Genomic DNA, 25,881 nt, shown 5'->3' with positions numbered 1-25,881 from the left:
AAATAGCGCACATCTTTGTGCGCAATAAATATTCAATTTTTCAGTGGGTGGCACTGTAGCTTTCAGGTCGTCCATCCGAATTTTTTCAGACCAGGAGCGGGGGCACAAGAGGTAGTGGAATTTTTACATAGGAATAAATAGAGATTAATATTTTAAAAACTTCTCAAAACCAATCAGCCAGAAAAGATGTAACTTGTGTGGAAGCATTCTTAGGTAGTGTAGATTCAAGTTTGTTCAAATTATAATCCCCAGGGCAAGGATTGGCAACAATAGGGGTCAAATTTTTCCATAGGAATATGAAGGGAAAAATCCTTTAAATCCTAAAAAATGAGAGAGAGAGAGAGAGAGAGAGAGAGAGAGAGAACAATCTATTAAAAATCTTCTCAAAAGCTTATTAGCCAGATAAACTGACACCTGGGTGGAAGCATCCTCAAGTAGTATAGAACTTCAGATCATGTTCCCTAGTGGTACTCCACAGGGTAGTGCTACGATAGGGGGATCAAATGTTAACATAAAAAAATATAGAGGAAAATCTTTAAAAATCTTCTTTTCAAAAACCATTTGGCCAGAAAAGCTTAAACTTATGTAGAAACATCCTCAGGTAGTGTACATTAAAGTATATGTTTAAATGATGAATTCAGGGGGATCGGGTGGGGCCACAATGGAAGGTTAAATTTTAACAATGAGAATTTTTATTTCAAAATTATTTGGCCATAATATTGAAACATGTGGTAAATCCTAATGACTGTAACCTCACAAATATACTCTTCATACTGTTTAGTTTGACACTATAATTACAGGGCCATACTAACTCGATCAAGTCCTGCGGAGACCTTAAATGTTGAGGAGATTCTGATCAGAAGTGTCCTGGAATCACAGCTTTTAAATTTTTCAGTAAGAATTCATGAAATTGATGCATATTCTCTTAAACAGCTTTTATTTAGTTGTAAAGAAAAAATAAACATGCATGCATTGTATTGGTTTTTTTATTGTAAAATCTAAACAATTTAGTACGTTCAATTTTAAGTTTCAAATTTCAAGGATAGTTTTATAAATATAACTATGATACAGATAAAAATTTAGTATGATTTTGTGAGATCAAATATATGCAGATATGACATTATGAAGATTATATATAATTTTTGAAAATTAATGATTTAAAGCAAATGTATGCTTTGAAACGTCCCACCCATGCTTGTTCATTATTAGGTACCATTTTGATTATGATCATATTAACAAAATAAATGTTCTTGAAAGTCACATGCTCTATTATTTAGAAGGCTAGATATGGAAAAAGATTAAAATGTTCATTTCTTTATGAAATAGAGAAACATTGAGTATTTAAATTAAAGTTGTCACCAAAAAAAATGATAAAAAGTCTGGAAATGATTACAAGGTTTAGTGATAGTCATTCTGTGTTGAACATCTAGGAAAGATATTTTGTTGATTTGTTGTAATTCAAATTGTGAAAAAAATGGTGACAGATATTTGACTTTCGTTTTAGAATTTCATGGTTATGTGTGTATCAAAATAGGTCTTTTACTTTATATCGTATTTGTAAAAGATTACATGTAAATGAGTTAAATTGGTAAAAATAAGTGTCAAACCAGTTTGATTATCACTGATTAATAGCTAAAAAAAGTTTCTTTGTTGTAAAAACTATCACAATTTAAAATTCGTTTACAGTTACAAAAACACTGATAAATTTGGTATCGGCATATGAAACAAATTAAGGCTTTTGGAGCAAGTCTTGTATCTATGTTATTGCTGTAGCTTTCCCAAATGTGCATGGATGCTGAATCAGGGTCATGAATTTCAGATGCTGAAGGAGGTTAAAGTTTTTTGAGCAGGTGCCCCTTGATGGCCATATTTAAGTTTTTACTATTCCTGTCATCACCAAATTTGAATTGATGTTGCATTTTATGATACTTATGGGATGCTAAATCTGCACTTGTTTTGGATGCTGAAGGTAAAGGTTTTTGGAATAGGTTAAAGTTTTAGAGCAGGTGCTCTTTGATGGCCATACTTAAGAGATTACTAGTCCTTACTTCACCATGCTTGGATTAATGATGTATCTTGTGATACTGATGCAATCAACAAACTTAAATGCTGAATTTGAGCCAAAGCTTTCAAATGCTGGAGCAGGTTAGAGTTTCTCGAGCAGGTGCCCTTTGGTGGCCATATCTAGAATATTATTTGTTCTATCTTTACCAAACTTGGATGAATGTTGTATTTTGTGATTCTAATGTAAATTCTAAAGGCTTGGATGAACCTGAGTCACAGGTGCCAGATGCTGGAGAGGGTATTGGTTTTTGGAGAAAGTGTTAAGATAAATAATGGTCCTTACTAATTAAATACCGTTATTCAAACTTGCTTTGGGATGGTTTACTTTACGACAGTCAAACTTCGTTATCTCAAACTAGATGGGACTGTTTAAAAACTCCCCCCCCCCTCCCCACACACACACCCCTCTTTTGCAAAGTTTTACATAACTGTAACATCAAGACCCTTTTTTCTTGTTTGTCAAGATTTTTGGTAAGTTTAGCACCCTTCCAACTTTCAATTTGCTTTGTGGAGTTTATAGAACTACAAATTATGTTAACTATCAACGAGTTCATCCTAATGACGCGATGAAAACAGAGTGCTCTGGTTGTGTTTATATACAAAAACTTACTGAAATAATGTTTCATAAGACTTTGATTCCACCACCAGTAAGCATCCTTATTCACTAATTTCAATTCCTAATCATTAGGCTTGTGTTTGTGTTATAAAACATCAACAACTGTTCCTTGTTCGAGTCAATTCAAACTAACGTGCATTCACAACTTTGTTTATGTCAACAAACTTGATTATTCATGTCTTCTGACCAGTATTTCCATTTAATCAAGTGAATAAGCTCTAAGAAATATTATTTAGAGCTAAAAAAATAATTTCAAGGTTTATTTCAGTGAAACTTTACATTAAAACAGCTAGATTTATCTCAGAAATGACGTACTAAATTGTATTGCGCAAGGTCATAATAACCGCATAACACAACGTTGCATCATCGTTTTTTAATCTTTGAAAAAAATCAATTCGGGTCATATAAGGGTCATATAAGGGACTGTCTCAAAAGCTTCATAATATAGATCAAATTGTATGAGATAAATAGAACATCAATAATTGTGTGATTTTATATTTGCTTTATTCAACTCGTTGAAATGGTTATATTCGCTTGGCAAGCCTCGCGAAATATATACACCATTTCAACTCGTTATATAAAGCAAAGTATAAAATCACACAATATAGATATCCTCTATATATAATATTATACCATAGAATATCATATCATTAAATGACATGCTATCATATTATGTCATATTATAGCATATGCTATTTTATCATACCATGTGATATAAAAATATAATGTATTACATGATACAATATTTTATATCATACAAATGATACAATATGATATTGTATGATATAATAAAGCAATGTATCATATGACCATGATATGATTCTGTATCATTGTATCATAAAATATTGTATTAATATGATTTCATTTCAAAGATGCCATATCTGTTCATATAATACAATATTGTATCAAAATATTTATGGTTTTGTGTCTTCGAACTATCCACATACATGGGAAATTATAAAACTTGTGCAAAGTAAAAAAACATTGGCTTGCAAAGTGGGAATTGTCAGCAAAATTCATTGATTTTAATACCAATCAGTGAGTCTGATTATTTAATACAAATAATAAAAATTCTTATCACTTGTAGACAACAATTCCCAATGGATCACCTGAACTGAACTCTTTTACTATTGACTCTTCAGAGAGTTGTCCTACCAGACAATCAGTGGTGGATGGCTATTGTGGTATGGTCTGACTTGAAACAACTTTTTCTACTTTCCTATTCATTTTTTAGCTCACATTAGATGAAAGCTCAAGTGAGCATTTCTGTTCAAAATTTGCCCGTTGTCTGTCGTTGTTGTTGTCATTGTTGTCATAAACTTTTCACTTTTACAACTTCTCCTCCAGAAACACTGGACATATTTCAAACAAATAAAGCACAAAGCAATTTTTAGGTGAAGAGCATGCAAGTTTGTGAAAATAGAGGGCCAAAGCTTCTTTCAAAGGGAGATGATTAAGAATTATTGAAAAGGACGAGTGCACTTATGGGCCCCGGTGAAAAGTGAAAATATGAAGAATCAAATTAAGCATATTTTTTCCCCTAAAATTATCTATTGATATCTATTCCATAAGAATTAACAAGTTTTAGCGCTGAATTTATTGTATATAAAATGCACGAAGCTTTAAAACATAGTAGGGGTCAGCAGACATTCGTGATTTTGTATAGTAAATCGAGGACAGGCATTCATTTTAAAGCCTTTGTTTACTGTCAGCCTAACCGAGTACAAACTTGTGGAAAAGACAAAATACGCATTATACATTTAGTAAACTCCCGTGAAAGTAAGAAGTTTGTACTCGGTTAGGCTGGTACCTAAAAAATGAAAAAACGTATGAAAAATTCAAGGTTTTTCCTATAGCAAGCGAAAGCTATTACCTGCGTGACCCATGTTTGAACTCATGCATGGAATAAATTATTTCAAACAATCACGTGGTTTCTATCCAGGTAAACGTTTGTCAAATGTGCTCACTGTAAAACATTGACACGTTTTAGATCGCCTCCATCATCTTTGTATGGTCATGAATGTTTGTTTGTCACTATGGTAATATGCAACTTCAAAGCTTCATTCGATTTTTTTTCAGACGTAAAATAATGCGTAAAGTATAATTCAGCAAACGCGCCAATCGATCCACCAACAGAACAATGTTGATTTAAATGTCTCCTCCCTCTGATTTAAATAGACACAATTCAAGTAGGTTCGGTTCGATTTTTCCGGATTTGGATTATTTATAGGCATTTAAAAATCCTCAGTTTTTTAAATTGTATTCTAATTTTGGTAAATTTAAGCGTGCATATAAATCAGAAGTATCTATTAGTGTTTAACTATTACGAGAAAAAAGCAATTTGTTGATATTTTCTACATATAAACGGCACTGAAAAAGGGCCCATTCTCTATAGCTTAAGTGCACTTGTTCTTTGTCGGTATCTTCCAAAAATCTTCTTCTCAATAACCAATCAGCTAAAAAAGGTTAAACTTGTATGGAAGCATCCCCAGGTAGTGTAGATTCAAATTTGTTCAAATCATGATCCCCAGGGGGTGGGGCCATAATAGTTGGTCAATTTTATTATACCCCCCGCAAACGAAGTTTGGGGGGGTATATAGGAATCACCTTGTCCGTCTGTCCGTCCGTCTGTCCGTCAGTCTGTCCGTCCGTCTGTCCGTCTGTCTGTCCGTCCGTCTGTCTGTGCAATCGTGTCCGATCCATATCTTTCTTATGGAGAAACATTGGAAGTTCTTACTTCACACAAAGATTGCTTATGAACTAAGGGTGTGTCATGACCTTGACCCAAGGTCATTCGGGCAAGGTCAAGGTCACTGGCAGAAAAAATACAAAATTTGTGTCCGGTCCATATCTTTCTTATTGAGAAACATTGGAAGTTCTTACTTCACACAAAGATTGCTTATGACCTAAGGGTGTGTCATGACCTTGACCCAAGGTCATTCGGGCAAGGTCAAGGTCACTGGCAGAAAAAAATACAAAATTCGTGTCCGGTCCATATCTTTCTTATTGAGAAACATTGGAAGTTCCTAATTCACACTAGGATTGCTTATGACCTAAGGGTGTGTCATGACCTTGACCCAAAGTCATTTGGGCAAGGTCAAGGTCACTGGCAAAAAAATACAAAAATTCGTGTCCGGTCCATATCTTTAGTATGGAGAAACATTGGAAGTTCTTACTTCACACAAAGATTGCTTATGACCTAAGGGTGTGTCATGACCTTGACTCAAGGTCATTCGGGCAAGGTCAAGGTCACTGGCAGGAAAAATACAAAAATTTGTGTCCGGTCCATATCTTTTGTATGGAAAAACATTGGAAGTTCTTACTTCACACAAAGATTGCTTATGACCTAAGGGTGTGTCATGACCTTGACCCAAGGTCATTGAGGCAAGGTCAAGGTCACTGGCAGAAAAAGTGCAAAATTTGTGTCCGGTCCATATCTTTCTTATGGAGAAACATTGGAAGTTCTTAATTCACACAAAGATTGCTTATGACCTAAGGGTGTGTCATTACCTTGATCCAAGGTCATTCGGGCAAGGTCAAGGTCGTTGGGATAATAGTGCAAAATTCGTGTCCGGTCATTATCTTTCTTATGAAGAAGCATTGAATTATTTAACACAAATATTGCTTAGGACCAAAGGGTGTGTCATGACCTTGACCCAAGGTCATTTGGGCAAGGTTAAGGTCACTGGCAGAAAAAGTGCAAAATTCGTGTCTGGTCAATATCTTTCTTATGGAGAAGCATTGAATGTTCTTACTTCACACAAATATTGCTTATGACCAACAGTTTTAAAAAAAAAAGAGCAGTTGTTATTTAAAGAAAATAGATGGCGAAATGGATTCATCCAATATTTTCTATAATTGGAAAAATACACGCATTATGATTTTTATCTTAGCGAGGGGTATCAATTGTGAGCTTGCTCACAGTACCTCTAGTTTACATAGGAATATATAGAGAAAAATCCTTTAAAATCTTCTCAAAAGATAATTGGCCAGATAGGCTGAAACTTGTGTGGAAGTGTGGAAGCACCCTCTGGTAGTTCAGATTTAACATTGTTCAAATCATGATCCATGGGGGTAGGGGGTGGGGGGGGCACAATTGGGGAATCAAATATTTACATAGGAATGTAAAGAGGAAAATCTTTAAAAATCTTCTTAAAAACTAATTGGCCTGAAAAGCTGAAACTTATGTGGAAGCATCCTCAGGTACGGAAGATTCAGGTTTCATGTTTGACATAAGAATATCTTTAGAAAAAAATTGAAAATCTTTTTATGCGGGATTCATTTTACGACATTGTCCAGATATTTTATATATGATCCATAAAGCTGATTTTATTATGGCTTTTGTGAGTGATGTAGCCCGCTTGGACCTCTTGTTTTGTTGTATTTTTTCATGATTGTTAAAAAATGTATTAATTTTTCAACATACCAATGAAAAATTGACTGGAAAACATTTGATCATCATTACATAGCTTCTTAATTTAATGTAAAACATGCTGTATCCATAGGGAAAAAATGGTATACAGAGAAATATAGAAATTGTAGTCATGAGAAGCAGCAAGACAGCTATAAAAGAGTTTAATGGTTTCGGTGCTAGCTAGATTTTGGCTTTACAAGCAGATAGTTAGACTATCTGTCAATTCAAATTTCTACATAGAACTACAGTTGTGCAGCTAAGCAAGTACACCAGGGTAATTATCTTCACTACCATTTTGCATACTTTAGTATTTGCGCCCTATAGTGATCAATCTGTCAGTAAGTGTCCTTCTGTCCATCCATCCATTTGTCCAAGATCTCTTGGTCTGAGCATAACTTCTCTCCCCCTGGCCCAATCTGGCTCATATTTCATCCACTGTGTGCAGTGACCTTGAACTACCTTTCTAGGTCTAAGGTTTAGGTCATAACAGAATTATGAAAAATTATTGTCTGGCATATATATCTTCTCTCCCCTTGGTCCAGTCTCGTTCATACTTCTCTCACAGAGTGCCTATGGTCAAAAGGTGTTTAGTGATCTTGAATGTAGTAAAGAAATGAGGGTCAAGGTCATATTGAACCAGTTAAAAATTCTTTTTTAGAGGATACGTACTCTCTACTTAGCCCTATTTGGCTTACACTTCACATAAACAGAACTTTTGAGTCACAGTTACATTTGATCTTGAACCAATGTTTCAAGGTCAAATGTGAAGATCATGGCAGAATTATATGAAAATCTGGTCCAGAACATATCTTCTCTCCCTTTTGTCCAATCTGGCTCATACTTCATCCACAGGGTTCCTTTGATCTAAGGATATGCAGTAATCTTGAATGATGTTTGTAGGTCAAGTGTAAAGTTCATATCATACCACACTAAAATCCTATTTTTAAGAGCATATATACTCTCCACTTAGCCCTATTTTGCTCATACTTCCTCTAAACAGAGCCTTTTGGTTAATTGTGTGCAATGACTTTAAACCAAGTCAAGATAAAGGTCATCGTAGATCTCTTAATGGTAATCGGGTTTAGACCATAGATTATTTCACATTTGCTTAATCTTGCTCAGGGTGAACAAAAATGTATGTAAGGGGTATTGAAATTGAATTAAAAGTTTTCTGCCAGCAGCAGATTTTCTTAGCTATAGGTCAAGGTCAAAGCAAAATTCTCTAAAATGCTTTTCATTCATTGTCCATTATTAAACAGGACCCTTTGAAATGGTCACCATCTCAGTGTTGTCTAGTTTCTAACGTTTTCAAATACATGAATAACTTTTTCAGATAGAAAGCATTTATTAACTTAACATGTATTTTCACGATTAAATGCAGACACTTTTTGGTCTCTTGTTTTTTTATTTTATTTTCTTAACTTTTTGTATAGTCCATTGTGGTCCAGGAAATTTCTTCAATAGCAATACAATTGTTTGTGAGGATTGTCCAGTGGGAACGTACCAGGATCAGGATGACCAGACTTCCTGTACTCCATGTCCGCAGGGATTCACAACACAGACTGTAGCCAGCCCTAGCAGCTCAGACTGCAAAGGTAGGCCTTGTTAATTCTTATTCAATAAAACCAATATTTGCAATAACTGAATACGGTAAACCAACTGTTATTAGGGTCTCGCTCTTTAGGCGCCCTATAGTGATCAGTCTTTCCGTTAATCAGTTCTTTCATCCATCTTTTCATTGGATTTTTCTTGTTCAGGGCATATCTTCTCTTCCCTTGGCACAATCTGACTTATACTTAATCTACAGAGTGCCTTTGGGTAAAGGGTGTGCAGTGGCCATGAACCATGTTTCTCGGTCCGAGGTTAAGGTCATAGGCTCATAGAAGAATTATATGTAAAATCATTGTCTGGGACATCTCTTCTTTGATCCTGTCTGGCTCATACTTCTTTCACAGAGTGTCTAAAGTTAAAGGGATTGCAGTATCATTGAACTGCTTTTCTAGGTCAAGGGTCAAGGTCATATCAGACTGCTTAAAAAAAATTGGAGTATATTTTATCTCCCCTCAGCCTTATCTGGCACATACTTTACATTAATAGTGCTTTTTGGTAAAGAGTGTGCAGCGATTCTAAACCAAGTTTCAAGGTCAAAGATGAAGGTCTTAGTATATCTCTATTAGATCCAGTTTGAATCCACAAATTATTATCTTAATCTTACTCATATTAAGCCCCAATTAAATAGCTGGTAAGGTCAATGAGCTTGACTTAATTCATGACCTATGCCAACCTAAAAAATTTCTTGAATTCATAGGTTAATGTCGAAGTAAAATCCTCTGAATTGATTTTTTTTAGCTCACCGAGACGAAGTCGGCGGGAGCTTATGCTATACCCTCGGCGTCGGCGTCGGCATCCGGACCTGGTTAAAGTTTTTGTTGCAGGTCCTGTATCTAAGCTATTACTTGTCCAATCTTCACCAAACTTGCATGGATGATGCATCTGGACCTACTTGTGGTGTTAAAAGACTCAGATGCTGAATCTGGGTCCTAAATTTCAGATGCTAAAGGAGGTTAAGGTTTTTGGAGCAGGTTAAAGTTTTTGTTGCAGGTGCCCTTTGATAGCAATATCTAAGTTACTCCTGGTCCTAACTTCACCAAACTTGCATCGATGGTGTGTCTTATGATACTGATCCACCAGACAGGCTTGAGTGCTGAATCTGAGCTATAGGTTTCGGATGCTGGAGGAGGTTAAGGTTTTTGGAGCAGGTTAAAGTTTTTGTTGCAGGTGCCCTTTGATAGCAATATCTAAGTTACTGCTGGTCCGTACTTCACCAAACTTGCATGGATGGTGGGTCTTATGATACTGATGCACCAGATAGGCTGAATCTGAGCTGTAGGTTTCAGATGCTGGAGTGGTTTTTAGAGCTGGTTAAAGTTTTTGTTGCAGGTGCCCTCTGATGATAATATCTTATTTACTACTGGTCCTTACTTCACCAAACTTGTATGGTTGGTGCGTCTTATGATACTGATGCACCTGTCAGGCTTGAATGCTGAATCTGAGCCATAGGTTTCGGATGCTGGAGGAGGTTAAGGTTTTTGGAGCTGGTTAAAATTTTTTGAGCAGGTGCCCTCTAATGATTATATCTTAGCTACTCCTGGACCAAACTTCATCAAACTTGTGTGGATGGTGCGTCTTATTGTACTGATGCACCTGAACGGCTTGAATGCTGAATCTGAGCCATAGGTTTCGGATGCTGGAGGAGGTTAAGGTTTTAAGAGCTGGTTAAAGTTTTTGAACCAGGTGCCCTCTAATGATGATATCTTAGTTATTACTTGTCCTAACTTCACCAGATGGTGCGTTTTATGATAATGATGCACCTGAACGGCTTGAATGCTGAGCCTGAGCCATAGGTTTCGGATGCTGGATAAGGTTAAGTTTTTTTTAACAGGTCACATGTTACATAGATAATAGTACTATTTCAAACTTGTATAGTTGATTAAACTGTAATATGAATGAATCGGAGAGGAAGCTTCAGATGCAGAGCTTGATCTCCATTATCAAGGATGCTAAAAAATATATCTTAGTTATTACAGGTCCTAACTTCACCAAACTTGAATGGATGGTGTGTCTTATGATACAGATGCACATGATAGGCATGGATGCTGAATCTGAGCCATAGGTTTCGGATGCTGGAGGTGGTTAAGGTTTTAATTGGTGGTGCCCTCTGATGATGATATCTTAGTTAATACTGGTCCTAACTTCACCAAACTTACATGGGTGATGCGTCTTATGATACTGATGCACCTGACAGGCTTGAATGCTGAATCTGAGACGTAGGTTACGGATGCTGGATGAGGTTTAGTTTTTTGGAACAGGTCACATGTTTTATAGATGATAGCTTGCAAAGTTGATTTAACTATATTATAAATGAAATGCAGAGGTTGCTTCAGATGCAGAGCCTGATCTCCATTATCAAGGATGCTAAAGAAATCTCACTTAAACCTGCTTGATAGAAAGATGTGGTTGTTGTTAAATGATATAACATGATTCCTATGATAAAGTATTGTATGATAACAAACGCTATTGTTTAATATGATACATTATAATATCATATGTTATATTGAAAAAAGTTATATGATACGATATGATATTGTATCAATTTTTTGATATTTTATGATATGATATTGTATCATGATATTGTTCTGTATAGTATTCTATATAATATTACAATATTATATAATATTTTATTGTATCTTTAGTATTGTATCATATGATATAATATAATATGATATTGGTTTCTGTAATATACAATTATACCACAGAAATTGTATTATATATGATATTGTAATATTATATATTATCGTATAATACGATATTGTATAAGATGATATTGGTTTATATGATATATAATTGTATCATATGATACAATATGTTACAGTATAATGTAATATTGTATTATATAATATTTTTACTTTATCACATGATATTGTATCATTTGATATGATACAATGTTGTATCAAATTATATTGTATCATATGATACAATATTATATAATGTATCAAATATTATACAATATCATACAATACAATATCATACTAAATTATACAATATAATATCATATGTTTCAATGTTATGATGTATTATGTAATATGATATTGTATCATATAATACAATATTGTATTATATATAATGATGGTTATTATGTGATCAAATACAATAAGGTTTAACACAATACAAGGTCATTTCATATTTACAATATCATCTTTGTTTATTACAGTATTATTATATCGACTAACATATGATTATCATTTAATTTTTTAACAGATGATATATGATTTTGTGTCAAAACAGAATCCATGAATATCCAAGATCATAAATTATGATTTTCATATAATATGATAAAGGTGGTCTCATAAAGATGATGTCTCATAAGGGTGATGCCTCGTCTCGGTGAGCTTTGTAATCTGTGATTACCTATGTTCTTATTTAACATTATTAAGCTGGCCCTTTGAGATGGTCACCATCTCAAGGTTGTCTACTTTGCAACAACTTTATTTTGGGATTTACTAGAGATGAACTAGTTTGCAGCAATTTATTTTCCCAACCATGCCTTATCAATGTTTTGTTATAACCCCCATACACCAATTCACGGTGAGAAATATACACAACAATAATGCTCTTGTGAACCTCACAAAAATTTCTAGCATGCAAAAATAGTTGGTGTACAGTACTTTTGGGCCTTAATTGCCATGAAATCAAAGGGCTACTCAAATTACTTTATTTGTATCTAAACTTAATATCATTTTCTCATAGTGTCCATTGAGAGTTTCTTGTATGGATATATAGAATATTTTTATACCCCCGCTCCGAAGGAGAGGGGGTATACTGTTTTACCCTTGTGTGTCTGTCTGTCTGTCCGTCTGTCTGTCTGTCTGTCTGTCTGTCTGTCCGTCCGTAACAAAAATTTCTGTCGCATTTATCTCAGCAACTATTTATCGGAGATGCTTGAAATTTTAACACAGTGTTTGTTAAGGCATGCCATATCGTGGGATATATTTTTGTACCAATCAGACGTCAACCACCAGTTAAATGATGACTTTGATTATTTTTTAACCAAAATTTTCAAACAAATTTTCGTCAAAGATTTCTCAGCAACTGTTTATCGCAGATGCTTGAAATTTTTACACAGTATTTGTATAGGCATGCTATATCGTGGGATATATTTTTGTACCAATCAGACGTCAACTTCCTGTTAAATGAAGACTTTGTTTATTTTTAGCCAAAATTTTCAGACAAATTTTCGTCAAAGATTTCTCAGCAACTGTTTATCGCAGATGCTTGAAATTTTAACACACTATTTGTTTAGGCATGCCATATGGTGGGATGTATTTTTGTACCAATCAGACGTCAACTTTCTGTTAAATGACGACTTTGCTTATTTTTTAGCCAAAATTTTCAAACAAATTTTCGTCAAATATTTCTCAGCAGCTATTTATTGCAGATGCTTGAAATTTTTACACAGTGTTTGTTAAGGCATGCCATATCGTGGGATATATTTTTGTACCAATCGGACGTCATCTTCCTGTTAAATGAGTACTTTGTTTATTTTAGCAAAAATTTTCAAACAAATTTTCCTCAAAGATTTCTCAGCAGCTGTTTATCGCAGATGCTTGAAATTTTAACACACTATTTGTTTAGGCATGCCATATTGTGGGATATATTTCTGTACCAATCGGATGCCAGCTTTCTGTTAAATGTCGACTTTGCTTATTTTGCATATTCACATCAGAGCGGGGGTATCACTAGTGAGCATTGGCTCACAGATATCTTGTTATTTTTATTTTTAATATCACATAAACTGATTCACTTTCATCAGAGTGCTCAGCTCAGGTCCTGGGACTTTCTATTTGTTAAAATTCCTAATTACATCCTTTACACTACTATTTCACATGAATTAGAGCTAATTTTTACATTGTAACTCTTTTTATAATATACCACTGAAAATGCTAAATACATTGTAAACTGTCTTGATAGCTGAGTTATTGTTTTCTCATGGTGCTTAAAAGGAGTATAAAAAGGCTTAAGTTCTTTGATGTCTTAAGTTTAAACTGTATATCAATATTAATTTTATTTTCTCGAATCTCTTTTTTATGCAGCTATTTGTAACCCTGGACACTATCAAACAGGATCTAGGTGTGCTCCTTGTGGGGTGGGTTTCTACCAGAGCCAGTCTGGGATGTTCTACTGTGACCCATGTCCTGTGGGTCGGACCACACGAGGGACCACTTCAACTTCTCAGTCAGAGTGCAGTGGTCAGTATATTTTAAATGAACTGAGACAAAATGATCAGATATCAAGGACTTTAGAATCATCATTGTTCGTGGCTTTCATGGGTAACCCTTGCCTACATTTACATCCCCAAAAAATGTATACATTAGTCATGTACAAATATTTGTATAATATTCGTTGAAATTATACAGAACCTGCTACCAATGAAATCACATCCCCTTGAACTAATAAATTTTGGCTACCCACAACCATTGACCCCCACAAATAAAAATGATTCCACAGTGCTAAGGACTTTTCTCTTTAGCTCACTTGGTAGATGAGCATAAGAGGAAAATTGCTAAATGTTTGAATCCATTTACTCCATTGTCCATCCACCTAACTATAAGGTGAAATTAAAACATGTTTTAAAGGGCATTGTCAAAATTTTGGTCAAAAATTATTTTTTCAATTTTAATGTTTACAATGCTTCATGAAGGCTTTTTTTTTTAAGACAACCAACATTTTTTTTTAAGGCAACCAAAATTTTAGTGTCATTTGTTGAGTTATAAGCAAGTTACAGAACTTACAATTCTTTTCTATGTAAAAAAAATATTGTGTTTACATTTTTAATGTTGAAGATAAAATTCAAGTATTAGACCTAAAATGAATATGTTTAACGTGAGGAACTATTTGTTTAAGCACAAATTAAAAAAGAAGGTATACAAATTTACTTAAAATAGATTATTCACTGGTATATTGAACCTGTGTTATCAAAAACAGGGTATGAGCCTTGTTTACAAGACAAAGAATTGTGAGCCCTCTATCTTGCTCATAACTCTATGAATGACTCTCAAATTTCATTTGATTATTAGAAATGCATCTCATAAGCATTGTGAAAAATGGAATTTGACCAAATTGGTGACCATGCCCCTTTAACATATGTTTCAAGAAACATATGTTGAACATACGAATATTTCAGAGTATGTTGAACACATGTTTGAAAAATAGTTTATAAACGTTTGTAAAATATTGTAAACATATGTTTAAAAAAGTATTGTAAACAGATGTTTGAAAAAATATGTTAAACCTATGGCAGACTTTACCAAGTGGCTGTAGTTGCAAACATAATGGAATATTTTTTTTAAAGATTCACTGTAGTGAATATTGGATAATCAGTTGAAGAGAGTAATACAGAACGAGGAGTTGTACCAACAATGAACTATAAAGTGAAAAATATTTTTTTGAATATATTAATAAGAAATATGTACTCCATGCTGTGTAATCAATCCCAAAAAATAATGAAAATTGCAAACATAAAAATGAAATTAACATATTACAAACATATGATTAAAATATGTTACCATGTCCAGTACAATCACTAGATTAAGCTATATAGCTTAATTTATCTACATTGCTTTATTAACATACCTAAGAACAGTTTTTGTTAATATGATAGTTGATTGGTAATAATTCAGCACATTGTACACTTATCCATGCCTCATCACACACAACGTGGTCTACAGTTACTAGTAATCAAACAATGGAAATGCATGTTTTCCTTAAAACTGCTCAAATGCAGTGATGTTTTAGCTATTTTTGCTGTGGATTGCTTTTTAGCTCACCTGAGCTGAAAGCCCAAGTGAGCATTTATGGTCACATTTTGTCTGTCGTACATCCACCCATCCATCTGTCTGTGCGTAAACTTTTCAAATTTTCAACATCTTTTCCAGAATCACTGGGCCATTTTCAACCAAACTTGGCACAAAGCATACTTAGGCTAAGAGAATTCAAAGTTGTGAAAATTAAGCATCACACACTTTCTCAAAGGGAAATAATTAGGAATTACTGGTATTAACAAATTTTATAAAAATATTCTTCTCAAGAATCATTTGACCAGAAAAGCTGAAACTTTATGTGGGAGCATCCTCAAGTAGTGTAGATTTAAAGTTGTGAAAATCATGACCCCTGAGGGTAGGCTGGGGCTACCATGGGAGTTCAAATTTTTACATAGGAATATAGAGAGTAAATCTTTAAAAAAATCTTCTTTTCAGAAACTCATTAGCCATGAAAACTGAAAGTTATATATAATATTGATTTTCTCAACAATTTTTTCTAGAAGACGCTATATATATTTTGACCATTATGTATGTATAACTTATTTAAAACAAAAATTGGAAACAAAGTAAAAAAGAAAATTAATTTAAAATACTGTTTTTAGCTCACCTGAGCTGAAAGCTCAAGTGAGCTTTTCTGATCACCTTTTGTCCGTCGTCCGTCTGTCTGCCGTCCGTCCGTCCGTCCATCTGTAAACTTTTTACATTTTGAACTTCTTCTCTAAAACTGCTTATCCAATTTCAACCAAATTTGGCACAAAGCATCCTTATGGGAGGGCGAATATAAATTGCACAAATAAAAGTCCGATCTGTATTCAAAGCGGAGAAAACCTTGAAACTGTAGAAAAAGGGGGGTGCATTTTTAAAAATCTTCTTCTCAAGAACTACTGATTCCAATTCAACGTAGTTTAGCATAAATTATCCTTATGGGAAGGAAAATATAAATTGCAAAAATTAAGGTCTAATTCTGTTTCAAATCTGAGTTATTACAAAAATAATAGTAAAGGAAAGGCGTGTTTCAATCGGGTTCGGCATCCGGTAAAATGGGTAGACAAGACCTGGCCTGGACAAAACAAAAGATTGGCAGTTATTAATCTGCAAATCTCATTAAAATTTCAGGATATTTGATGGACCAGTATATTTGTATTTGCTGTAAATATTGCTGCAAAATAATGCGTATTTGGAATCGACGATTGCCGATCTGCCCCGGCTTTTATTTTGCCACGGCCCGGGTTTGCATACCCATTTTACCAAGACTCGTATTTCATACTTCTAAAACGAGGTTCTTTGTTTAAAGCAGCCATGACATTATACGAAACTATGATGAATTTGCTTGTTGTGCAACAGTTCGCGAATGAAGGGAAATTTTTGAAACATGCAAAATATATTGGTGCCGATTTTGTGAAGTAAATTGAGGCTAAATATTTCAATGCGTTGACAGTTTTCACACATGACGTTGGTGTTAGCTTGTTCTGATTTTCGTTTCGTTTTCATTAGCTCACCTGAGCTGAAAGCTCAAGTGAGCTTTTCTGATCACCCGTTGTCCGTCGTCCGTCTGTCCGTCCGTCTGTCTGTCCGTCTGTAAACTTTTTACATTTTGATCTTCTTCTCTAAAACCACTTGGTCGAATTTAACCAAATTTGGCACAAATCATCCTTATAAGAAGGTGAATATAAATTGCAAAAATAAACGGCCAGATTGTATTCAAAGCGGAGAAAACCTCGAAACTGTAAAAAAGGGGGGTGCATTTTAAAAAATCTTCTTCTCAAGAACTACTGAGGTAAGTTTAACGTAATTTAGCATAAATCATCCTTATGGAAAGGAAAATATAAATTGCAAAAATTATAGGCGAATTCTGTTCCAAATTTGAGATAATTGCGAAAATACTAATAAAGAATGGCTCGTTATTCCATATATCGTAGACTGGCAATTCATTGCGATAGACTGGTCTTATGACAGGCATCGCCAGTCTACCGCATCTCGAAAACGAGGTTCTTTGTTTGAAGCTGGCAGGTTGTTGTGCAACAGTTCACGTGCGAATATAATCTATGAAACATGGAAATAACATTGGTGCCGATTATTGTGAAGTAAATTGAGGTTAAATATTTCAACGCGTTGTCATTTTCACTTGTGAGGGTGGTTTAAGCTTGTTTTGATTTTTTCGTTTCATTTTGCTTTTTAACTTGGGAAACAATCGCCTTGTATTTGGAACGTAGACTTCGGTAAATAGGCAGTTGATTGTTTACCTGCGAAAATGATAAAATCTGATGCATTAACAACGTACTAAAGTGCATTTCCCTCTGTTTTATTGTTTATTAATTTCTAATTGTGTCAACAAGGATCAAACAAGGGAGCGACTTTGGTTGAAATAATCGATTTTTGATCGGTAACTTCGCCGGAATTTCTTTCGAAAGAGATTTTAAAGTAGCCATGTATTCCGAGTTCATAATCGTGTAAATTAAATCCAAAGACAATAAAAAGATGTTTATGCATTTGAAAAGACGTTTTTACAGTCTCAGTTAAACCCTGTTGTGATTGATCACCCGCGACTGTCTTATCTTTAGAGGTTATAAATACGGGTGGTGCAAACACATATACCGTGCATTGAAAATTACAATCGATAATCATTACATTTCTTGTTTATACTACAATTAGAAGGTAACTTGTAATTATTTAATAACTCTGCCAAATTAATGCAAAACCGTTTGTTTACAGTTATCTTCAAAACTAAAAACTGTTGTAATTGGGTCATAGGGTAGGACTAATTTCTCCAAAATACACAGTGCATAAACTGGTTTTGTGTCACCTGGCTAACTCAATTACAAAACATTTTATCTATATAATGTATGAATGCATTAAAAAAAATGAAATTAAACAAATTGGATAAGTTTTTAAAAGTTGCCTATCATTCTACGACTGACGCTGAAATGTTTGTTGATCATTGGAATTGTCTTGCTAAACATTATATACTTGTGTACAAAAAAATCAAAAGGATGATGTGCTATAACTACTTTCTAGGGTCCTTTCTCATTTGATACATTATTTGAAATCTGCAACAATTTTGGTATTTTTCAAACGAGTAAATAAAAACTTCTTTTAAACAGTTCTGACACATTATAATTATGAGGAAACCCGTGCATTATCATTATTTTAAAGAAAATATTGCAGCAGAAAATCTTCTTGGTTTGTAGCCTTTTGTTGTTTTTGAGGGAATATGAAATAATTAATGGGCCTTAGTACAGAACTGATACCTGTATGCCTGACAATACATTAAATTATACATGTATAGCTTTTTAACACATCATGTGACAACATTTTCCAGTCAAATGTTTTCATCGATCAAGTGAGTAAGGATATAAAACGTCACACAAGTTTACATCAGGTAAACAATTCTTTAAGGGAAGACCAATTAAGTTTTTTACTGTAGCCTTAGCAACTTTTGCCACAGAGTTCTAACACTGCGTACTGCCTTCCAGACTAGCTGGCGATTCTCTGTCCGTCAATCTTTGTTAACTTTCACATATGAGATATCGGCTTTGAAAATGAAATGCATCTTCTCTGCATGGTATATTCATAGAGCTTGGCATCTTAAATAAACACACTAAAAATATTCACTTAGATGTGGAAAATGAAAATTACACTAATATAAGTTCGATATTTTTTTTCTTAAGTACCAATATACCAAACAAGAAATATTGCAGGTAAATGGTAGCTACCTTTTCCAGTATTTTCATCATATAAAATAAATATGCATTACATAGCCTCTAAGACAACATATTAATGAAATAAAATGTTGGCATCCTTTGATTGTGTAGATTCAAAATGTTCAAATTATGATTACACACAATAAGGTAGGCCTACAAAGGGTGCTGATTTTTTTAACTGATATGCGTCTTAGGAAATGTATGATTTTTTTTATCTTAAATGAGCTAATACTGTTCACATATGTGCAAAAACTGTAGGAAATAATATACCGGTGTTATATATAATTAATATATCACAATATATTTTCACCCCTACCCCTTTATAAAATATTGAGTTTTAGGTCAGAAAATTATCATGGTACTTAACTTTGCTAAATATTAAATTTTACTGTTCTAAATTATTTAAGGACACACGAGACGTTCCTCAATTTTATATAATTTTCCTTGATAAATTATTTCTTATTTATCAACATTTAAACCTGTTAATTCCCAAATATTCAAGGTTTATTACCAGGCTATTTTTAGAGCTATAATATTTAGAATTTTTCTTAAAATAGCATGCAAAATGCATTTGAATGCTTATAAATAGAGTCATAGTATATATTTTCAATTGAACACTTTATATCTAAATAAAAAAAAGTATCATATAACAGGAAAATATAATTGTGGAATTACTTGGTGGAAATCTTCACATTGTGGAGATAGGAAAAAATAGAAAATAACGGAAGATAGGTCGCGTCTGACCGTAAAGTGTGTTAAGTCAATGTAGTTCGCTATTGTTGCTCAGGTGAGCGATGTGGCCCATGGGCCTCTTGTTATTTTTGCTTTGTAACCTGGGAACTATCGTCTGTATTTCGTGATTTTTACTTATCAAATTAAACAGAGACTTCGGTAAATCAAACAGTTAACTGTTTACCTGCGCACATTAAGCAAAATCTGATGTATCAAAAAAGTACTGAAATACAATTCATTCTATCGGTAATTCGGCATTATCTTTTGCGTAATGGTAGATTAATGCAATAGGTTTTGTTGAGATGCTTGGCATTTTCTCGAGTTTATTCATTTTAAATAGAGTTTGATATCGCTGTCGGAAATATGTAGGTATATACATGTATATATATGATTCATTTAGAATAAATAAATTGTGTTCTTTATTTGTTATAGTGCATCTTTCTTGTGTTCAATTGTTTACAATTTCTATTTACTAACCATATTTGAGTGTTAAGCTTCGAATTATAAGCAAGATACCGAGATTTGCCCACAATTCTATGTTTGTACACAGATCTTAAAAACTAAAGCTTAAAAAAGTAAAAAAAATTGTCAATATTTATTAAGAAAATTTTCAAAGTCTGTTCTTCCAGAAATCAACTTTAACAACTTATTGTATTGTAAACTTAACCTTTTTTCGTCATTTTAACTCCTACTGTACATGTGATCCTTGACTGTGTTTGTGTACATTTGTATAAACTGATTTTGAACCTCAAATACCAGTGAACTGGTCTTGAGTGAATGAAAGAATTGAAAATCTTACGGCATTCTTTTTTCCATTTTAAATGCTGAATAGGAAATACCAAGTTAAAAATCTTAAGCTGAATGTAATAAACTCATGTGAACAAAATATGACTCAAACTAGGCGAACTGTGAGCTCTGTATCTTGCTTATAATTTTACGATTGACGCTGAAATTTTGGTTGAACATTAGAAATTCTATATGAATTAGAGTATGTTAAATACTTGTACAAACAAAAAAAAGAATGATATTCTATATATACCTACTCTCTGGGGCCCCCTCTTTATACAATAAATAATGTGAAATCTACATCAATTTTGATAGCTTTTCAGACACGGGTTAATAAAAACGACATCTTTAAAACAGTTTCCATAGTTCTGACACATTTCTGTTGCGGGGATAAAGTAATTATCGCTATTCCTAAGAAAATATCACAGCGGAAAATTATCCTGGTGTGTACGCGAAGTAAATAACAGTCATTTAATTATAATGGAGAAGATAAATAAAATTTTTGAATGTTTTTAATTTGAGGAATTGAGCACATTGAGATACAATTTTCTTCTTCACATCTATACATGTAGGATTTTTAAAATAAAAAACAATAACTATTACATTTTTTTTAAAAATACAATAACTAGTAAGTAGGTGATGAAAAAATGTACCTATATGCTTTCATATATTTTGATCGCCTTACAAAGTGGAGGGGGGGGGGCAGAACGAAAATATAGGGAATTGGAAGTTAACAACTTAAGAGTGTACTCCTACCAAATGTTTAGTTTTATATCTTGCGTAGGATTTTCTTATTCTGGTAAAAAATAGTATTTCGTGAAGGTACAATGTCAAAGATTACGTGTATGCAAAAATAAGTGTAAAATTCGAATACTTTACAATATTTATTTTTTGTTAGCTCACCTGAGCTGAAAGCTCAAGTGAGCTATTCTGATCACATTTTGTCCGTCGTCCGTCTGTCCGTCCGTCTGTCCGTCTGTCCGTCTGTCCGTCCGTCCGTCTGTCCGTCTGTAAACTTTTTACATTTTGAACTTCTTCTCTAAAACCGCTTATCCAATTTCAACCAAATTTGGCACAAATCATCCTTATGGGAGGGCGAATATAAATTGCAGAAATAAAAGTTTGATCTGTATTCAAAGCGGAGAAAACCTTGAAACTGTAGAAAAAGGGGGGTGCATTTTTAAAAATCTTCTTCTTAAGAACTACCGAGGCAAATTCAACATAGTTTAGCATAAATTATCCTTATGGGAAGGAAAATATAAATTGCAAAAATTAAGTGGAAATTTTGTTTCAAATCTGAGTTATTACGAAAATAATAATAAAGGAAATGCGTGTTTCAATCAGTTTAATAGCTTCGGGTTCGGCATCCGGTAAAATGATTCCATACTTCTAAAACGAGGTTCTTTGTTTAAAGCAGCCATGACATTATACGAAAAAGGGTCGATCTGACTATGATGAATTTGCTTGTTGTGCAACAGTTCGCGTATGAAGGGAAATTTTGAAACATACAAAATATATTGGTGCCGATTTTGTGAAGTAAATTGAGGCTAAATATTTCAATGCGTTGACAGTTTTCACACATGACGTTGGTGTTAGCTTGTTCTGATTTTCGTTTCGTTCTCATTATGCTTTGTAACCTGGAAACTATCGTCTGTATTTCGTGATTTTTACGTATCAAATCAAACAGAGACTTCGGTAAATCAAACAGTTAACTGTTTACCTGCGCAAATTATGCAAAATCGGATGTAGGGGACGGGTACTGAAATACAATTCATTCTATCGGTAATTCGGCATTATCTTTTGCGTAATGGTACATGTAGATTAATGCAATAGGTTTTGTTGAGATGCTCGGCATTTTTTCGAGTTTATTCAGTTTAAATAGAGTTTGATATCGCTGACGGAAATATGTAGGTGTATACATGTATATATATATGATTCATTTCGAAAAAATAAATTGTGTTCTTTATTTGTTATACATGTAGTGCATGTTTCTTGTGTTTAATTGTTTACAATTTCTATTTACTAACCATATTTGAGTGTTAAGCTTCGAATTATAAGCAAGATACAGCGATTTGCTCACAATTCTATGTTTGTACACAGATCTTAAAAACTAAAGCTTAAAAAAGTAACATATTTGTCAATATATATTAAGAAAATTTTCAAAGTCTGTTCTTCCAGAAACCAACTTTAACAACTTATTGTATTGTAAACTTAACCTTTTTAGCTCACCTGAAGGTGGGGCCCCAATGGGGGGTCGAAGTTTAACAAATGAATATATAGAGTAAATCTTTAAAAATCTTCTCCTCAGAAACTAATCAGCCAGGAAAGCTGAAACTTGTGTGAAAGCATCATCAGGTAATGTAGATACAAATTTGTGAAAATCATGATCCCCGGAGGTAGGGTTGGGCCACAATGAAGGATCGAAGTTTTACATAGGAATATATAGAATAAATCTTTAAAAATCTTCTTCTCAGAAACTAATCGGCCAGGAAAGCTGACACTTGTGTGGAAGGATCCTCAGGTAGTGTAGATTCAAAGTTGTGAAAATCATGACCCCCGGGGTACGGTGAGGCCACAATGGGGGATCGAAGTTTAACATAGGAATATATAGAGTAAATCTTTAAAAATCTTCTTCTCAGAAACTAATCAGCCAGGAAAGCTGAAACTTGTGTGAAAGCATCCTCAGGTAGTGTAGATTCATAGTTGTGAAAATCATGGCCCCCGGGGGTAGGGTGGGGCCACAATGGGGGATCGAAGTTTAAAATAGGAATATATAGAGTAAATCTTTAAAAATCTTCTTCTTAGAAACTAATCAGCCAGGAAAGCTGACACTTTTGTGGAAGCATCCTCAGGTAGTGTAAATTCATAGTTGTGAAAATCATGACCCCCGGGGGAAGGGTGGGGCCACAATGGGGGATCGAAGTTAAACATAGGAATATATAGAGTAAATCTTTAAAAATCTTCTTCTCAGAAACTAATCAGCCGGCAATGCTGAAACTTCTTTGGAAGCATCCTCAGGTAGTGTTGATTCAAAGTTGTGAAAATAATAACCCCTGGGGGTAGAATGGGGCCACAATGGGGGGTCGAAGTTTAACATGATTAAATAGAGTAAATCTTTAAAAATCTTCTTCTCAGAAACTAATTAGCCAGGAAAGCTGAAACTTGTGTGGAAGCATCCTCAGGTAGTGTAGATTCAAATTTGTGAAAATCATAACCCTGGGGGTAGGTTTGGGCCACAATGGGAGGTCGATGTTTTAGATAGGAATAAACAGAGTAAATCTTTAAAAATCTTCTTCTCAGAAACTAATCAGCCAGGAAAGCTGAAACGTGTGTGAAAGCATCCTCAGGTAGTGTAGATTCATGGTTGTGAAAATCATGATCCCCAGGGGTAGGGTGGGGCCACAATGGGGGGGGGGGGTCAAAATTTAACAAAGGAATATATAGGGTAAATCTTTAAAAATCTTCTCAGAAACTAATCAGCCAGATGTTTCTTTATAATTGTTAAGACTTTGGCCCCAGGACAATTCTTTGGCCTCCCGAGAAGGTTCATAGTTTGATGTACGTTTATATCTAATATATAAACTATTGTTAAGGATCATTTTGAGAACTGCAATACTCAACATATGATAAGACTATAAAATCATCTTGTTAGAAAAGGGACTAATGATTATAAACATAAGAATATCCAGGGGAAAATGGATTTTATTTATACAGGATCTACATGTATTATTGTACATTGTCCAGATAGTTTGTATTATGACTCCATTAAGCTGATTTTATCATACCTATTGTTCCTCAGGTGAGCGATGTGGCCCATGGGCCTCTTGTTATTCTACCGAGGGACCATACGGCACAATATCTTTTGAACGCCCATTGTTGCTCAGGTGAGCGATGTGGCCCCGTGGGCCTCTTTTTTGTTTTGTTTTGTTGTTTTTTTAGCTCACCTGAGCCAAAGGCTCAAGTGAGCTTTTCTGATCACAATTTGTCCGTTGTCTGTCGTTGTCGTTGTCGTCGTCGTCGTCGTTGTTGTAAACTTTTCACATTTTCATCTTCTTCTCAAGAACCACTGGGCAAATTTCAACCAAATTTGGCACAAAGCACCACTAGGTGAAGGGGATTCAAGTTTGTTCAAATGAAGGGCCACGCCCTTTTTAAAGGGGAGGTAATTGAGAATTATTGAAAATTTGTTGGTATTTTTCAAAAATCTTCTTCTCAAAAACTATTAGGCCGGTAAAGCTTTAACTTGTGTGGAGGCATCATCAGGTAGTGTAGATTCAAATTTGGTCAAATCATGATCCCCATGGGTAGGGTGGGGCCACAATTGGGGGATCAAGTTTTACATAGGAATATATAGAGAAATCTTTAAAAATCTTCTTCTCAAAAACTATCAGGCCAGAAAACCTCAAATTAAAATGGGAGCATCTTCATGTAGTGTAGATTCAAATTTGTTCAAATCATGATCCCCGGGGGTAGGGTGGGGCCACAGTTTGGGGATCAATTTTTACATAGGAATATATAGAGAAATCTTTAAAAATCTTCTTCTAAAAAACTATGAGGCCAGAAAAGCACAAATTAAAATGCAAGCATCCTCAGGTAGTGTAGATTCAAGTTTGTTCAAATCATAGTCCCCGGGGGTAGGTTGGGGCCACAATTGGGGGATCAATTTTAACATAGGAATATATAGAGAAAATCTTTAAAAATCTTCTTCTCAAAAACTATTAGGCCAGGAAAGCTCAAATTTGAGTGGAAGCATCTTCATGTAGTGTAGATTCAAGTTTGTTCAAATCATAGTCCCCGGGGGTAGGGTGGGGCCACAATTGGGGGATCAATTTTAACATAGGAATATATAGAGAAAATCTTTAAAAATCTTCTTTTCAAAAACCATTAGGCCAGGAAAGCTCAAATTTGAGTGGAAGCATCCTCAGAAAGTGTAGATTCAAGTTTGTTCAAATCATAGTCCCCAAGGGGTAGGGTGGGGCCACAATTGGGGGATCAAGTTTTACATAGGAATATATAGAAAAATCTTGAAAAATCTTCTTCTCAAAAACTATCAGGCCACAAAAGCTCAAATTAAAATGGGAGCATCTTCAGGTAGTGTAGATTCAAGTTTTTCAAATCATGATCCCCGGAGGTAGGGTGGGGCCACAATTGGGGTATCAATCTTTACAGAGGAATATATAGAGAAATCTT

The 25,881-nt window shown here is 34.2% G+C and overlaps 1 protein-coding gene across 2 annotated transcripts in view; it reads left to right on the top strand.

Moving 5' to 3' along the window:
* LOC117684422 (uncharacterized) overlaps window positions 1–25,881 on the top strand; it is a 339,336-nt gene that overhangs the window by 162,442 nt on the left and 151,013 nt on the right. The window contains exons 37-40 of one of the 2 annotated variants that reach the window (XM_066067795.1): window positions 801–894; window positions 3,768–3,864; window positions 8,528–8,689; window positions 13,745–13,900. In XM_066067795.1, coding sequence (XP_065923867.1) covers window positions 801–894; window positions 3,768–3,864; window positions 8,528–8,689; window positions 13,745–13,900 — 509 coding nt within the window. The remainder of the gene's footprint in view (window positions 1–800; window positions 895–3,767; window positions 3,865–8,527; window positions 8,690–13,744; window positions 13,901–25,881) is intronic. The other variant, XM_066067796.1, reaches the window with a different exon arrangement.

This window comes from Magallana gigas, chromosome 7, assembly GCF_963853765.1.
Source record: "Magallana gigas chromosome 7, xbMagGiga1.1, whole genome shotgun sequence".
NCBI classification, from domain to species: domain Eukaryota; kingdom Metazoa; phylum Mollusca; class Bivalvia; order Ostreida; family Ostreidae; genus Magallana; species Magallana gigas.
Note: the sequence above shows the minus strand (reverse complement) of the source record. Positions and strands in the feature narration are given on the sequence as shown.